The sequence below is a fragment of the Pinus tabuliformis genome, chromosome 6, assembly GCF_031772625.1.
Source record: "Pinus tabuliformis cultivar Carrire ecotype Pingquan chromosome 6, CPIR1, whole genome shotgun sequence".
NCBI lineage: Eukaryota > Viridiplantae > Streptophyta > Pinopsida > Pinales > Pinaceae > Pinus > Pinus tabuliformis.
The window spans coordinates 266997988-267015548 of record NC_142292.1 but is presented as its reverse complement, the minus strand read 5'-3'; the positions used below and the strand labels follow the sequence as shown (position 1 = coordinate 267015548).

The 17561-nt window shown below is 41.0% G+C and overlaps 1 protein-coding gene across 1 annotated transcript in view; it reads left to right on the top strand.

The window, feature by feature from the left end:
- The first annotated feature begins 409 nt into the window (after positions 1 to 409).
- Positions 410 to 17561, top strand: part of LOC149258392 (asparagine synthetase [glutamine-hydrolyzing] 2-like) — a 300044-nt gene continuing 282892 nt past the window's right edge. Inside the window, exon 1 of the mRNA XM_089415256.1 lies at positions 410 to 1098. Within this exon, the coding sequence (XP_089271382.1) occupies positions 1019 to 1098 (80 nt within the window). The 5' untranslated portion in view covers positions 410 to 1018. The remainder of the gene's footprint in view (positions 1099 to 17561) is intronic.

The following is a 17561-nucleotide window of genomic DNA, read 5'->3' as shown; positions in this document are numbered from 1 at the left end:
AGTAGTTTGACCAAGATCATTAGGTCAAAATTAGCGGTTCGCATTATCGCTGTTGGAGTCTCTGCACGCTCTATTTAATCATGCTAAGCTGGATTGGTTTTTCAACTTGTCCTGACGATGAACCACACTGGTTGGTTCGAAACGCGTCGACAAAAGATTGGTTATGTGATTTTGCCGAAAATTATCTAACAACTTAGCAAATGTTTATTTAAAAAAATAAAATAATTTTTGATCAAAAATAAAAAACGTAGTATAATTTTAATCAAGCAAAAGGAAAAAAAACCCTAATAACTAATTCGAAATATAATTTTAGATTATAAAAAATTTAGTTTATCCCTAGTCCCTATCAACAATTAAAAAAAATATTAGATTGAATGGGCGCCATCCTCGGAACTATGGGCTGGCAAGCCCTCCCACTGAACTAGCACTAGGCTGAGAAGCTTTCAACCGTAACTGATGCTGCTGATGTTGCGGTGGTCAAAAAAATTTCTCATACTTAGCCAAGGAAAAGAGTAAGAACCCATTACGTTTCGTGCGCCTTCCCAAAATTTTTTAGAAGTCAAAAACCATGGGTGGGATCTCCAAGGACCAAAAAAATTTATAGAGTCTGCAAGTTGCCTTTCACAAATATTCGTCTACGTATTTGGTCGCTTCATAGGAATCTGAATCTTAAATATCTTCAACCATGGACCGACTTTCCTTGTCATGTTAGGGCTTTGTGATTAAAAATATGATTTATGTAGTTGAATTTCACAAATGGTTGGAATCCGGCGAGGAATAATATTGATTTGAGATTTAAACGTGGTTGAAATTCGGGAAGAAAGTGGTGTGTGGGAAATAAGGAAAAGCCGGCAGGGTTTAGCTTTTCCAGGTTCTGACCGAGGGGAATTTTGTCAGGAGCTCTGCTCGGTCATAAGCTTCAAGCAACTGTGTTTTTCTTCCTCCATTTCATCCTCTCCAGTGTAGTGTGCTTGCAAGGTGTATAATCGGTGGAGTTTTTCTGTAGAACCGGCCAATCATGTGTGGGATACTTGCTGCATTGGGTTGCATCGATGTATCTCAGGCTAAACGAGCTCGAATTCTGGAACTCTCCCGAAGGTAAGTGCTTTGTCAGATTTGGACCTTAAACCTCCATTTGATTAGGCAATGAGAACTAAATGGTGAGAAGTTCTGACCTTGTTCACATTAACAGTCTTTCTGTTATTGAAGTATTAGGCGTTCTGTCAATTGGGTTTTTGGTTGAAAACGAAATACATTAAGAATCTCAATGCAGAACTGGAGCCCTTAGAATTTATTAAGCATTTGAAAATAAGTGTACCGAGAACGAACTTTTGTAGTAATTGCATATTCATTTCTTTCATTATACTTTTTGGGTTTAGGTCTCCAGTTTATCATCAGCAAATTTGTTTCAGTTATAAAAAATAAAGCCCTGGAGAGGCTTGGTTCAGAAGGTGCAAGTCTTAAGAATTTATACAAAAATAAGTGTATCAAGCAGAGGAAAACGGAGGGCTTATTATAGCACAGGAATTTAAAAGTTAATAAGATTAAAATGCCAGTACAGCTAGAATACCAAGTTGACCTAGACTCCACCTTTGCAAAGGTAGGGTATTCGTGACAGGGATCACCCTGCCCTCACAACACTCCAATGGTTGGTGCAAATGCACCACATCTGGTTTCACTTACTGTACCTAAACAATAACCTGCATGAACCACATTAGATGGTTCGAAACATCGACCAAATCTCAATGATGTGATTAATCTGAAAGACAATCTCATTATCAATACGGATTACAAAAGTCTAAGATCTAACAATAATCTGCATATAAAGATGGACACAAAATGGAGAACTGTCAGTGGTCCAAAATGGATTCTTTTAATATTTGTGCTTTGTCTTGTTGCTTTATGAATTGGAAAATCAGAGCTACTGTCTTTAGGACCAATCATGAATTCTATCGAGCAAGGTAAAAACTGAAAATTATATGTTTCAGTCTTCAAACAATATTTTTTGGGGAAACCTCAATGAAATGGGCATATCACATCTCGCTATCGTTGGCAATGAGCTAAAGAAGTTTGAATACGAAGTTTGTATTTGAAAGTTATGCCCTGACAAAGTTGACTATTGCTTTGACCATTGCAATGCCTTTTGGAAGTTACATTAGCGCCCATTACTCACACATGTGGAGATAGCCACAAATGGCTATTGAAGAAGAATTTTATAAGGATATAAACCCTACCTCTAGTATGGAAGAAGAGTTCCAAAATCTGCTAAGTGATCCAGAAAGAACCACACCAAGAAATGACCCAGAAGTTTCACAAGGATTTAAAAAAGCTTTTAGAAAGCTTTTTGTAGATCCTGAAATTGGGCTTTGAATTCGTGTAGAGTTTGCTCATTTTGTTGGATCAGAGGGTTGGGGTTCTGATATTGATTGTATGCGGGACAAGAGGGTAATGAGTCCAATTGAATGGTGGAACTACTATGGTGGGGAACTTCCACATATTGGAAAAATTGGCCATTAGGATCTTGTCACAGGTTGCTAGTTCCTCTTCAGCAGAAAGGAATTGGAGTACATATGGCTTCCTCCATTCCATGAAGCGAAACAGATTGGGCTCTAAGAAGGCTGAGGAACTAGTGTATGTTCATTCAAAACTTCGCCCTCTGTCACACAAGAGAGATGAATACAAATTTGGGGACGCTATATTATGGGATTTGGAACCAGAGTTGCCTGACTTGGATATGACGTTGAATTCCATGTCTCATATGACTTTGTTTGATGCGGAGTCACCAATAGGTGGATCCTCAACTGGACATGGCAGCAATGTTCCCACTTCTGGAGAGGATGTGGAACTTCTTAGTGACAGGAATGAAGACATTTGATGATATGTAAATGTAATTTATGATGGTGTTTTAACTTTTAAACTTTTGAACAACCATATGAATTATGAATAATGATAGTAGACTTCCAGTCATAGTCCATTTTGTGCTTTGTACTATGTAGTATGCATTATTAATTTTGGTGATGATGTTGTAAGTTGTAACTTGTCATGTCGATGATTGAAATTTGAAACAAAAAGTTGAAACTTGATGATATGACATATGTTGAATCATGAATGTTATGATAATCATTAATGATGATGACAATGTTTATGCTGAATTCATGATGATGATAGATGATAATTGATTATGTATTTTTAGATATAATCTAGAGTCTAAAAGATGAACAATAATTTGAAAATTTGTCGTATCCGTTTCAAACCCCGTATCTATATCCATTCCCGTATCCGTTTCAGTGCAACTTAGATATCATGTTGTTTGGCATGGTACCCTCATAGAAAGTACACTGCTCCTAGAGACCTCATGTCTTTAAGCATCTAGTCTGACAATCTCAATCCATGACATCCTCTTAGAACGCTGTTCCTTCCATTTCTGCATGAATATCAACTCGCTCTGAACTGGAAGCTCTTTCGATCATTTAACACGGTCCTGGACGTCCCAACAATATGTACAATCCTCCATTTCGAACACCAATCACTCCTGCCGAGTCTTTGCTCGAGCCCTAGGCCATACAAGAACCTAGCCATCTGGTGATTGGAGCAAAAGTCTCCTCATAGTCCGCTCCCTCATTTTGGGATTACCCTCTTGCCACAAACCTTGCTTTGTATTTCTCGACGTTGCCACCGCCTTGGCATGCTCCTGCAATGGACTTGTTCTTCCTATCTCTTGATTAAGGAAGAAATTGCTGAGGATTGTAGGAAACTGTCAACTCCCTCTTGATCCTTGCCTCCTTATAGAAAAAGTCATTGAAGTCCTTGGAAGTATACTCTCCTCCATTATATGACATCTTACTTGATCTTCTTCTATGTCAAGTTTTCTTAGGCTGGTTTTGCAACATGTCAACTCTCTATATCTGATCAAACATGGATCTGTTCGTTACTTGACCAATCAGGGCACACCTTGCCTTGTCCCAAAAACCTGTCTTTGCATTGTCTACAAGATGACCTTGGACTTGACGGAGGAAACTTGACCTTGGACTTGATTGAGGAAACTCTTCCAGAGGGACGAGCCTTTGGAACAAAAACGTCTCTTGAAGAGGCTTGCTTTACCTCCTTTTCTGTGTGGTTGTATCCCCTCTAGGCTGCCTTCAAACAATGAGCTATTAGAGTTCCTTTAGGTCGCCTCTAGACAACTCTTGTAAAAATTCCATGATTGCAATTACTGGATATTATTCTCCTAACTGTTAGCAGTTTAATTGTTTACGAACGAATATTTCACAATTGCAATCTTCACCATAAAAACGTTGTAGAAAATAAAAGCCAAGAGCTGAGAAATAGATGCACACACATAAAAAATCGACACAATAACTTTGGACTTAAAATCCCCCTAAAAAACCCTGAAGGGAACATCGGTGCAGCAAATGAGGGTTTATTTTATTATGCTGCATAAATCTGAGTATAATAATCTAGATGCCAAGTTGGGAATCCTCCGGTAAATAATCTAGCCAAAATAATTAGGAGAAGTTTTTTCCCTTTGCAAAATGACTCTGCTTCCCTTTGGCTTGTTCACACTACCTCTCTGGCTGCTCGTACTACTGGCGAGCGTAAGTCGTACGACTCCTGAATCGAGCTCAAACTGGGCTATCTAGCCTCCTCATGCCTCTGGAAAAATTTGCTCTGCCTTCTGGATGATCTTTCTGGCCTCTAACCACTGAAACTAACCCTTCCTTGGCAACTCGCTCAACTAGACTGGCTAACTCACATTATCTGGATGACTTTCTTTGCAGAAAATTTCAACCCCCCTTTTCTTGCCTCTTTGGCATTAGAAAACTGCTGGGAAACTCTGAAGGAATTCTCTTTACTGCTCCCTCCCTTTGGTGCTCTCCCTTTGGCTCGAACTCTTCCCTCGCCGAATCTCTATGCATTGGGTATCTCGATTTGCCTTGCTCTCTCTCTTGCAACTGTCTCTATCTCCATCCCATCGACTTGCTCTTATAATCTCTCGCTAGAGCTTCAACGACCATGATTAGATCCTCATCAACGACTAAGATCATCTTAGACTCGATCCGTGTGAGTCTCTAGAGCATTCTCGATCATCCTTAATTAATTCCCATTAATTAATCAATTTTCCTAAGTTAGACTTAGGAATTTTTTAATTATTAATCAATTAATTTAATTAAGGTGTTTTACAAGCTTATCTCGCGAAACCTTTTCTGGGTTTTGGAGATCTCGTGTTCCTTAGTCTCTTAGACACAAATCGAGACTAGAAAACTTGTCCGATGCTACCAAAATCTAACAACGCTAATCACGACAGTTTATACCCTGCTTTACACAATAGTTGACCTCAGAAATGCAACCTCGGATTTTCTCTAAGGCACACGTTCTACTTCCTCTTGAAGCTCGCTTAGCTCCTTCCTAGACTTCACACCTAACCCTCTTTTTGGATGTGTATGGGGTAAAGTATAGGTAAAAATGTTAAGGATTTGGGCTAACAAACAAACTCTGGTAAAGGCTCGGACAACAAAGGAAATATCAATATATGAAACTAGACTGAAGTGTAGGCTTTGATGATCCTGGTCAATATCAAGAGTGATGCATGTATTTTCTTATGTCATATATCATTAATACCACACAACATGCACAATGAGCCAAAACATCACATAAAAATGCATAGATATGAAAATAAATTTTAAAATTGACATAGGCTTTGAATTTAATGTCTCCATTCTTCTCTCCTCTTTGGAATCTTCACATAAATAACACTTTACAACAGCTGCACAAACAAGGATATCTCAGAGATAACCGAAAAATGTTCTTTAACTTAGCTCGTCCTTAGTTGTCACCTTAGGAAAAAATTGGCCTATGCCTTAGGCTTGCCTCAGGAAAACCCACAAAAGGGCAGAGATAAAATCCAAAAAAATGCACTAGTATGTTGTTCTTCCTCCACATAAATTTTGCCTTAGTTTGCCTAAGATCTCTTGCTGTACTGCAAATGTACTACATCTTCCTTAGCCTTGGCTTCATTCTTCTTACTTTTCCTCATCTCCCTTTCACTCTAGAATGACATCCATGGCTGCTCTTTAAAATTTCAATAAGGCTTTGAAATCATGTTGTTTTTTCTACAAGATGTATAGTATATACAATTTTATGCCAGGGAATTACTTCCTAATGATTTTAATTCAGTATTTATGCCTCTGCTATCATTGAATAATTTCACTTTAGAAATATAGTAAATGCAGCGGAAACAATAAATATCACAAAAAGACAACCATGCACAATAGAGACAATAATTTTACCTTGGGAAACCCAACATTGGGAGAAAACCCAACAACTTTTATTCAGGAGAAATCATTGTTCACTAAGGTGTACAAATCGATAATATATCTAGAAATCTGTGCCAATATTCAAGTCAAAATACTAGTGAAACTTGGTCAAAATCAATAGCTAGTAAGCGTTGGTCAAACTAGCTAAAAAGTCAAATTTGGCCAAACTTTCTCACTAGTAAAATTCAAATGCGGTCATCTCAGCCCTATTGTCAACTAGGACCTCCGATCAACTCGTATGGTCAAACTTGCAGACAAATCCTTGTGGTCAACTCTTCACACGTGAGGTCAAACTCAGCTAGTCTTGTGGTCAAAGTTGGTGAAGTAGCTTGGTCAAACAAGTTGGTCATAGGTTTGATCAACTTCAGTCAAGGGGCCAAATCAAATCGTCCTCCTTCCTCACACGTGGGACTATCCATGGGAGACCTTAGAAAAATCAGATGAGATTTGATCTTCAATGGTGAACAAATGAGGCATCACATCAGCGATTTATACTTGTCAAATGGGGTGAAATAACCCAAGGGACATGTCCCTTCACCTTCTTAGGCCCACTTGACTTCCTGGGCCAACTTATCACTACATAAATAAATTTTATTTTAATTTTTCTAGGTGGAGTTGGAAACCTCTTTTGCCATGTGGGAATAGCTCCCGATGCTACAAAAAATCAACAAAGATAATGACATTCTTTGACATAAAAGGAGGAAGGAGCAGGGTATTGTCAACCCAATTTAGCGACGGAGTTAGGGTAAGATTCAAGAGGGTTTGATTTAAATGAGTGAAGGTGTAACTAGGTTGTTAATAACATGCAATAATTAGCCAAATAGGCTTCATCAATATGTATAAATAAAGTGAGGGCCTTCCAAAAGTGCACCTTAACAAACCATTACAAATTAGCAATAAATACGTGTAGTCATGTACAAATAAGATAGCAGTAGCATCTCAAAGAGTAGAAATGACAACAACAAGATAGTATATTGATTAGTAACCAACAACAAGAGGGAAGGAGGGTTTAAACTCAGTCGCTAACCCTTTTTTATAAGGCAAAAATGCCCTTATACAAAACTTTTTTGCAACATATTTATAAAGGCAACTTCAGCTATATAATTCAACATTGAAAGATGAAAAGAATATGATGAACCTCACATAGAACAAACCCTTAACTTTTCTTGCTCCAACTAGATATTCAACTAAGCCCTTGGAATTACTTCACACTTTTTCACACCCTTTCGCATCTTCTTCTAGTATTTATATTCTTCATTCCTCAATTATGGTGTCTGCTTGATTAGCTCTTCTTGCTTGATCCACCTTTAAATGACACTTGACACCTTCTATAGTAGGGTGCACATCCCAAGAGAAACATTTCAACTGTAGTGCAAATTTTCTTCATTAGGAGCATCTAATTGGTGACCTTTGTCCCCTTTGACTTGTGACTTAGGGCCAACCTTCAAGCAACTTTAAGTTGTGTTTTAAAAAGGGTTTTTGCTTTAAGATAGGGCTTCTTTAGATTAGGGTTGACCTCATTCGTATTCACATAATGCTTTAAGTGTGTTATTTTGCCCTTAAGCTCGAGCACTCTATCATAAAAGCCTTTTAATTATTAGATTTTGTGGGCACTAAACTCAGTGCACACACACACAAACTTTAGATTTGGTAACAACTTCGTATTAAGTTTACATAGCTAATGAACTAAAACACACATAAGTGTCTAATAAAAAACAAATTATGCACAACGGAACTTATAAAACCAACAATTAGATCATGCATAGTAAACATATTACGCACAAGTTTTGCCCAATCAACAATTCCTCATTAAATTCTTCTTAGAACCTACTCGGTCTCCCTTACAAGGATAATGGCCCAATTGAGGAATTAACAATAACCTGGAGTTGTCCACCTAATCAAGCCCTAGATCTATCCTTTGATCTTCCTCAATTGATTTGGATCTGTCTCCCTAGTTGCTCCTTACACCTTTCTCGGACCTGACACACTGGAGAATCACACTCATCCTCCTCCCAAGGCTAGTGTTGTTGTATGGTGTGTATTCTCCTCGGACCCATCTTGTCCTCCTCTTAGTAGAACTCGAAGGATCATCTCACCCTTCCTGTAAATCTATATGTTGTGTCCTTGTTGCTATTATTGTTTGTCCATACTCAACCTTATGAGCCTGTTGCTCCTGATCCTGTATCCCTACTAGCTCGCTTGGCCCTCTCGGCTCGTTTGATCCTCTCGACCTTGCTCGACCAACTTGAGCCTCTCGGCCCTTCTTGGCTTGTCTATCACTATCGACCCTCCTGGCTTAGCCACTAATCTGAAGCCCACCATAGGACCTCTTAGCCCACCAAAAATCTAAGGCCTACTTGTCGACCACCAAAGGCCCCTCCAAGCCAAACTTGGTCCTCGCTGGCCTTGTCGGCCTTGCTCGATTCTCCAGAGGCCCTTTCGGCCTTCTCCTCCACAAGATGCTCTCTTGTCTTCTACCTTGTACAGACCTTCTCAACCCTCAAAGGTCTGAGGCTTGCTCAACCTTATCCTCCATAAGATGCTCTCTTGCTGACCACCTTCCATAGGTCCTCTTGGCCCTCAAGGGGTTTGAGGACTCAACCTAAGCTACTCCCTTATTGAGCCACCTTCCATAGGCCCTCTCAGCCCACAAAGGTTTGATGCATATTCGACTTTCTCCTCCACAAGATGCTCTCTTATCGAGCCACCTTCCACAGGCCCTCTTGACTGTCAAAGGTTTGAGGCCTCTGCCTTCTCCTCTTGTGAGAATCGCTCTCTTGCTGACCACAAGAAGGGATCACTCACCCTTGTACTTATACTTTTCCAGAGGGTGTAATACCACAGGTCTTAATACCAAGGGTCATCAATATACCATGGGTAATATCATGGGTCTATGGGTGCAAAGCCCCATCACTTAGCCCACTTGCCCTAGACGTGAGAATACTCTTGACGCTACCCAAAATGTCAACACCCTCTCTTAGCGAGGGATGTATTCTCACAACACAATCTCGAAGTGGCTTTGCCTTCGAACCTAGAACACATTTCCACCCTTGATCCGCTACCATAGCTGCTCCATATGACACAAGTGACAAAAGCAATTCCTGTTGTATGGCAAGGACCCTTCTTCGAAGACATCCAACTCTAGAAGCCTCCCACTCTTGAGCAACCTGCATGGCCATCTTGTACCATGACTTCCTGAACCTGAAATTTGTCTTCCTTTGAGCTCTTGACTCCTTTTGAGTCTGTTGACTCTCTCTAAAGACTGACTCCCCCCTGAGCTTCATTCCCTCTAACTCTAGATCATAGGCCTTCTCGGCCATCAAGTTCTCTACTTGACCTTCACTCCAAGTTTCTCACTTGGATCTCCATTGGTTATCTTAGCCCTCTGAAGTATTTGCCTAAGCTACAAACCCTAACACTCCCTCTTAGCGAGGAAGGTACTTCTGGAAGAACCACCTGGAATTGGCTTCTCCTTTGGATCTTGTGCAATGTCCCAAGCCTCATTCTCCATCTTGTAGCTCCCAATGCTAGGTCTATCTAGTGTTGCTACCAAACCCTCGATTGATATGGTCTCCCTCTCTCCCTCTAAGGGCTCTACTATAGTTACTTGATCATGCCTAGCATGGCACCTTGCCCGCGACATAATCCTTCACACTGTTTTATGGCATTGCTTGCACCAGTGACCAAACCTGACTTCCATAGCCTAGTCTCGACCACTGTCACATGCCGCCCTAGTAGAGGTCCTACTCGTGGTCTCGACATGGCCTCTCTATAACTTGTGCACTATCGCACCCATGTGGCTAGTTTCTTTCTCTTGTATCATGCATGGCCCTGTCGGCCTCTACTAGATTTGCACAGCGACTTCCTCTCGTAGTCCTAAGCTACCTAAGGAAATATGCATTGAATAGAACCTGTAACTTGGCCCCACTATAAGAATTCAACCCTAGAAATCCGACACACTGGAAATCAGCCTCTGAAGCAATTTGGCTTGGAGAAGTCATCCCACCTCTTTACTAGCAACTTGGCCTTGTGCCTTCCCCTCGCACAACCTCAATTGTTATAGGAAATTCGGCCCTAGTAAATCGGCCTCTCCAATAAATCGACCTCATTGCTTCAACAATTTGACCATGCAATCTCCAACAATTCGGTCTCTTGGAAATCTCTTGAATCAACCTACACTCTTCATCCTTTGTTGTTACAGTCTACCATACTTAGCCAACTCTCTTCACATGGTTCTTTAAAGCACTCTTGCTACTGCAATTGTTCCTACAACTCCGTTTTAGAGCTGTCACCTGTGCAAATATTAGATCCAACTGCCCTTCCTAGCGACCATGCTCTGATACCATGTTAGATTCTATGGGCACTAGATCTAGTGCACACACACACTAGATCTGGTAACAAATTCCTGTTAGCTTTACACAACTAATGAAATGAAGCACTCTAATTTGTCAAATCAAAAATAGATTATGCACAATAGAATTTATAAAACCAACAATTAAATCATGCACAGTAAACATATTACTTAGAAGTTTTGCTCAATCAACAATTCTTTTCTAAATTCTTCTCAGAACCTACTCGGGCTCCCTTACTGGGATAATGGCTTGAGGAATTACATATTCAACAGTAACATGAAGTTGTCCACCTAATCAAACCCTAGATTTGTCCTTCGATCTTCGTGTGTTGATATGGATTTGACTTCCTCACTACTCCTTGTACCTTCTCTGGACCCGACACATTGGAGTATCATACTCCTCTTGAGGATAGTGTCGCTGTATGGCGTGTCTTCTCCTTGGGCCCTTCTCGGCCTCCTCCTGGTAGAGCTCGAAGGAACATCTTGCTCCTCCTCTAGATCTATAGGCTGTGTCCCTGCTGTTGGTCCATACTCTACCTTAGGAGCCTCTTGCTCTTAATCCTCTACCCCTATTGGTTCGCTTGGCCTTACTTGGCTCGCTCGATCCTCTTTGCCGTGCTAAACCCTCTTGGCCCTTCTAGCCCTCTCAACCATCCTGGCCAAGCCAGTGTTCTGAGTCCTACCATAGATCATCATGTCCTTCCACAAATCTGAGGCCTACTTGTCGACCACCATAGACCCTCTTTGCCTAACTTGGCCCTCGTCGGCCTTGCTCAACTCTCCATAGGCCCTCTCATCCCTCGTCGACCTTGCTCAACTCTCCATAGGCCCTCTCGGCGCTCCACAGGGCCTCTCGACCCTCTTGTCTTAACTCAACTCTCTTTGTTGTCAACAGGTCCTTGTAGCTCTCTTCGCTGTCAATAGGTCCTCTCGGCCTTCGCCTCCACATGATGCTATCTTCCTGTCTACCTTCTACATGCCATGCCCTCTTAGCCCTCAAAGGTCTGAAGCCTACTCCTTATTCACCTCTACAAGATGCTCTCTTGTCGGTTGACTCCACGAGCCCTCGGCCCCCAATGGGTATGAGGACTTGGCCTTCTCTTCCACAAGGTGCTCTCTTGCAGAGCTACCTTCCACAGGCCCTCTCGACCCTTAAAGGTTGAGGCCTACTTGACCTTCTCCTCCACAAGATGCTCTCTTGTCAAGCCAACTTCCGCAGACCCTCACAACCCTCAAAGGTTTGAGGCCTCGACCTTCTCCTCTTGTGAGAATCGCTCTCTTGCCGACCACATGATTGAATCACTCACCCTTGTACTTGTACTTTTCCAAAGGGTGTAATACCATGGGTCATCAAAATACCATGGGTTATTAGAACACCATGGGTAATATCATGGGTCTATGGGTGCAAAGCCCCATCACTTAGCCCACTTGCCCTGCACATGAGAATACTCCCAATGCTACTCAAACCATCAACTCTCCCTCTTAGCAAGGGATGTATTCTCACAACATCACCTGGAAGTGACTTTGTCTTCGTACTTATAACACATCCCCAACCACAATTGCTGCATATGACAGAACCAATTCCCGCTGTATGACAAGGACCCTTCTTCGAAGACATCCTGCTTGTAGAAGCCTCCCATTCCTGAGCATCTTGCAGGGCCATCTTATACCATGACTTCATAAACCTAAAGGTTGTCTTCCTTTGAGCTGCTGACTCCCTCCTGATATTGCTCACTCCCTCTGAAGACTGACTCCCTTTGGACTCTAGATCACAAGCCTTCTCGACCCTCAAGGTCTCTGCTTGACCTTCACTCTTAAGTTTCTTACTTGGATCTCCAATGGCTATCTTATCCCTCTGAAGTATCTGCCTGAGCTACAAACTCTAACACTTTTGGAAGAAACACCTGGAACTGGATTACCCTATGGATCTTGCGCAATGTCCCAAGCGTTATTCTCCATCTTATATCTCCTAGTGCTAGGTCTCTCTAGCATTGCTACCAAACCCTCCACTGGTATGGTCTCCCTCTCTCCCTCTGAGGGTTGACCTTCACCAATCCTTTTGTTTATTGGTATTGTCCTTCGTACCATACTCTGTTGGCTGAATCTTGCCAACACTCGTAAGTCATACCCTGTTGTGGCAGATCCTCTGCCCAACGACTCCTTGTTTCCCACTATATCTTGCCGTTACTTGATCATGCCTAGCATGTCACCTTGCCCATGGAACGATCTTTCAGAGTGCTTTGTGGCTTTGCTTGCACCAATGACCAAACCTGACTTCCACAGCCTAGTTTCAACGGTTGTGACATGCTGCCCTGTTAGCAGTCCTGCTTGTGGTCTTTGCATGATCTTTTTATAGTGTGTGCACTATTGCACCCACACTTCCAACTGCTTTCTCTTGTAGCATGCATGGCCCTCTTGGTCTCTACTGGATTTTCACTACAACCTTCTATCATAGCCTTGAGCTACCCAAGGAAATATGCATTCACTGGAACTTGTAACTTAGCCCCACTGGAAGAATTAGGCCTTAGAAATTCAACACACTGGAAATCATCCTCTGAAGAAATTCAACACACTGGAAATCATCCTCTGAAGAAATTCAACTTAGAGAATTCGACCCACCTCTTAATCAACAACTTAGCCTTGCACCTTCCCCTTGGACAATCTCAAATGTTATAGGAAATTCAGCCCTGGCAAATCGGCCTTTCTAGTAAATCGAGCTCATTCTCACTTTAGCGATTCAACTTCCTGGAAATCTCTTGCATTGACCTGCACTCTTCCTCCTCTATTATTATAGTGTGCCTTACTGAGCCAACTCACTTGGCATGGGTCTTCCAAACATTGATTCTACTTGCAACAGTTCCTACAACTCCCTCTCAGAGCTGTCACATGTGCAAATCGCACATCCAGCTACCCTTCTTAGTGACCATGCTCTAACACCATGTTAGATTTTGTGGGCACTAGACTTAGTGCACACACTCAAACCATATATGATAACAACTTCCTGTTAACTTTACACAACTAATGAATTGAAACACGCTGATGTGTCTAACCAAAAACAAATTATGCACATCAAAACTTATAAAACCAACGATTAGATCATGCACAATAAACATATTACACACAAGTTCTGCCCAATCAATAATTATTCATTATATTCTTCTCAAAACCTACTTGGGCTACCTTACTGGGATAATGGCCCAATTGAGGAATTACATATATAATAATAACTTGGAGTTATCTACCTAATATCCTTCGATCTTCCTCAGCTGAACTGGATCTATCTCCCTTGCTACTCCTTGCACCTTCCTTGGACTTGGCGCATTGGAGTATCACACTCCTCCTCTTGAGGCTAGTGCCATTGTATGTTGTCTTCTCCTTGGACCCATCTCGACCTCCTCTTGGTAGTGCTCGAAGGAACATCTCGCTGCTCCTCTAGATCTATAGGTTGTGTCCCTGCTGTTGGTCCATACTCAACCTTAGTAGCCTCTTGCTCATGATCCTCTATCCCTGTTGGCTTGCTCGGCCCTCTCGGCCCACTCGATCCTCTCGACTTGCTCGATCCTCTCGACCCTCTCAGCTTTGCTAGTCCTCATGCACCTCCTGGCCAAGCCACTGATTTGAGGCCTACCACAAACCCTCTTAGCTCTCCACAAATCTGAGGCCTATTTGTCGACCACCATAGGCCCTCTCGGCTCAACTCGGTCCTTGCCAACCCTGCTTGGCTCTCCATAGGTCCTCTTGGTCCTCCACAAGTCCTCTCAACCTTCTTCACTTTCAACAGGCCCTCCAGGCCCTCCGACCTTCTCTTCCACAAGATGCTTTCTTGCCGTCTACCTTCTATAAGCCCTCAAAGGTTTGAGGCTTGCTCGACCTTCTCCTCCACAAGATGCTCTCTTTCCAACCACCTTCCACAGGCCCTCTCGGCCCTCAAGGGGTCTGAGGACTTGACTTTCTCCTCCACAAGTTTCTCTCTTGTTGAGTCACCTTCCAGAGGCCCTCTCCACCCTTAAAGGTTTGAGGCCTACTCAACCTTCTCCTCCACAAGATTCTCTCTTGTCAAGTCACCTTCCACCGGCCCTCTCGAGCCTCAAAGGTTTGAGGCTCACCCTTCTCCTCTTTTGAGAATGGATCTCTATTTGACCACACGAATGGATCACTCACCCTTGTACTTATACTTTTCCAACAAGTGTAATACTATGGGTCATAATACCAAGGGTCATCAGAATACCATGGGTAATATCATGGGTCTATGGGTGAAAAGCCCCATTACTTAGCCTACTTGCCCCACATGTGAGAATACTCTCGAGGCTACCTAAAAAAAGAACATTAATGCCCCCAAACCTTGTCAACCGTGCCATAGCAGATATTGACTATGTCAAAGGTCATTTATTCTTCTTTATGCTAGGGCATTCTCTTCTTGGTCCCATCAAAGTCCTCTTCTTAATAGAGTCCAAACAACAAAAGTCATAAACTAGGCAGTTGAGGGAATCATGTAGACATTGGTGGCGGGTTGTATTTGTCCTTGGGGATGAACCCCATCAATCCATCATAATAGTATTTGATTCACTAACAATGGGTTCCCACGCTGCTATGGATCAAGAGGCTTTTCTGCCTACAAGATGACCAAAACAAATTACACATTAGAGTTTCAACTCTCGACATAAATCATGAAAACAAAATAGGTGCCAATGTGTTGCCACAATCATAGAAGGATTGTAGAGATTGATGTCAAGCAACAATGTGTATTGATTATTGTCCTTTATTTGCTTTATTTGTTAGTTGTTTATCCATGAGTTGTGAGTGTAGGTCTTTTGATCTTGGCATTGCTCTAGGAGTTGCTTTCGCACTCCCACATTGTACTTGAGTTTTTGGATGCAGTTTTTAATTTTATTGACCTACTTTTATTGTTTAAAAAATTGTAATTATTAATATTTGAGGGAGTCTGGTTAAAGCAATCTTTTGGATGGTTTTGGGGAGTGGGCATTTATATATTTTAAATTCAAGACTTGAAACTCGAATGGCATCTTTGCTTATCTTTTTTTAGTTTTATTATTATTATGGTTTTTAAATTTTATTTTTATTAACCTACTTGTTGTTCATCATAGACTCTTCTATTTCTCAAAGGAATTGTCATGTCACGAGGCCTTCACTTGAGTGTGTTGATCAAGTTTATATGTCTTGCTTTGTCTTGACTCTTGATTGTTGTTGCACCCCAAGTTCAAAACCAACAAGGACATTGCATCTTATGCTTCGATATCTCTTCAAAGTTCAAACTAATGTGCTCTTTAGAGCTAAATGCATGCATGGGCATATGAATCGTGAATTGACCATCACCATTGAAAGGCAATGAACCTAATTCACTGGAATGGTTCCTTTTTGAACCTAATCCATTGAAATGATATTTTCTTTCATAATCGAAGAAATATACCAAAATATCAAAATTAGCCTGACTTTATTACTTATCTTCAACTAAAACAAATTATGAAATTGATTGCCATTAGATAGATTTGTTGCCTAGCCATAGGTAATCCTACTTGAATGTCATCATTGTGTTGGTACAGTGATATGGCAATGGAGTCACTTCCGTGGAGTAAAACTCTCTTCGAATACTTCATAGTTTATAGCTGCAAATTCTTGCTAGCCACAACTAGGTTACGCAAGAACAAATGAAAGGTTCGAAAAAGAAAATATCGACAACATAGGGAAAATATTGCAAAAATTATCTACAAAATAAAATAAAAAAATCATTTTTTAATTGTTAAGAAAAAACTTCGAGAGCCACAACAACATTAAATAAATGCATTGCTACATAAATATGAAAACATGACTAATATATCTGATGTATAAGATGTCTAGTGCTATATCACACATCAACACTGAATTATGTCTTGACTCTTAAGTATTGGCTCAACCTCAAAAATTCAACAAAAAATACAATAAATGTATCTCATCATCATAAATCAAATAAATAAACTAGTGTTTTCCTCAACCCCTTTTATGGGCAAAGGTGGTGGGTCTAAAAATGGTGTTTCCTCCAGAGGAAGAAGGTTTGAGGATGGCGTTGGAGTCTGACGTACCCTAGAAGAAGAAGCAAGAGGTAGATTGTGACATTCTTTGGTGCTATTTCTAAGTCGAACTTGCTCTATTAGAGTCTGTGAAGGTGATGGTGCTGGCTCACTTCTAGTCTCAGTAGTCACCTCCTTTCCCTCCTGCTCCTCTACCTTTCTCTCCCTAGCTAGATCCTTTCGTGTCTCCTCTAATCAATCAGGGATTGATTCCATGACATGGTCTCAACCCTCCATGCAACAATGGTGTCAATCCCATCCAATGAGATGTTATCCATGTCACATGTTTTTGAAGTTGCCTCGCCCACAATTGAAGATTAAAGTAGATGTTGACCATGTCTTAAAGGTGTTGGGATTCCAATCTATATGACGGTCATAAACTATAAACTAATAATTATATTACATAATGTAGAGAGTGATGGCGAATACAATATTAAATTATAATTTATAATGAATTCAAAATTTAATTTGAATTTTTTTACCTGTTGTGCTTCTTGTTGTGTATTGTTACACACTCTAGTTGCGATTGCATCCATATGAGCTACATGTCTGGCTAAGCACACAAATGGCAAGCTATTGTATATTAGGTACTCTTGCACCATAGCTTGTCCACCAAACATCTATAACAAATAAGAGAAACATAAGAAAACACATTGAAATTTGAGAGTTGAAACAAAGTATAGAGAGAATGAAATTTGAAACATAATGAAGCTTACTTCGCGTATTGATTTTCCTATCCTGGATAGCCATGTCAAAGGAAAATGTTCCAATTGCCATCTTATATATCTCTATTTCCTCAGAAATCTCCACATGTTCTTGAGAAGATGGCAC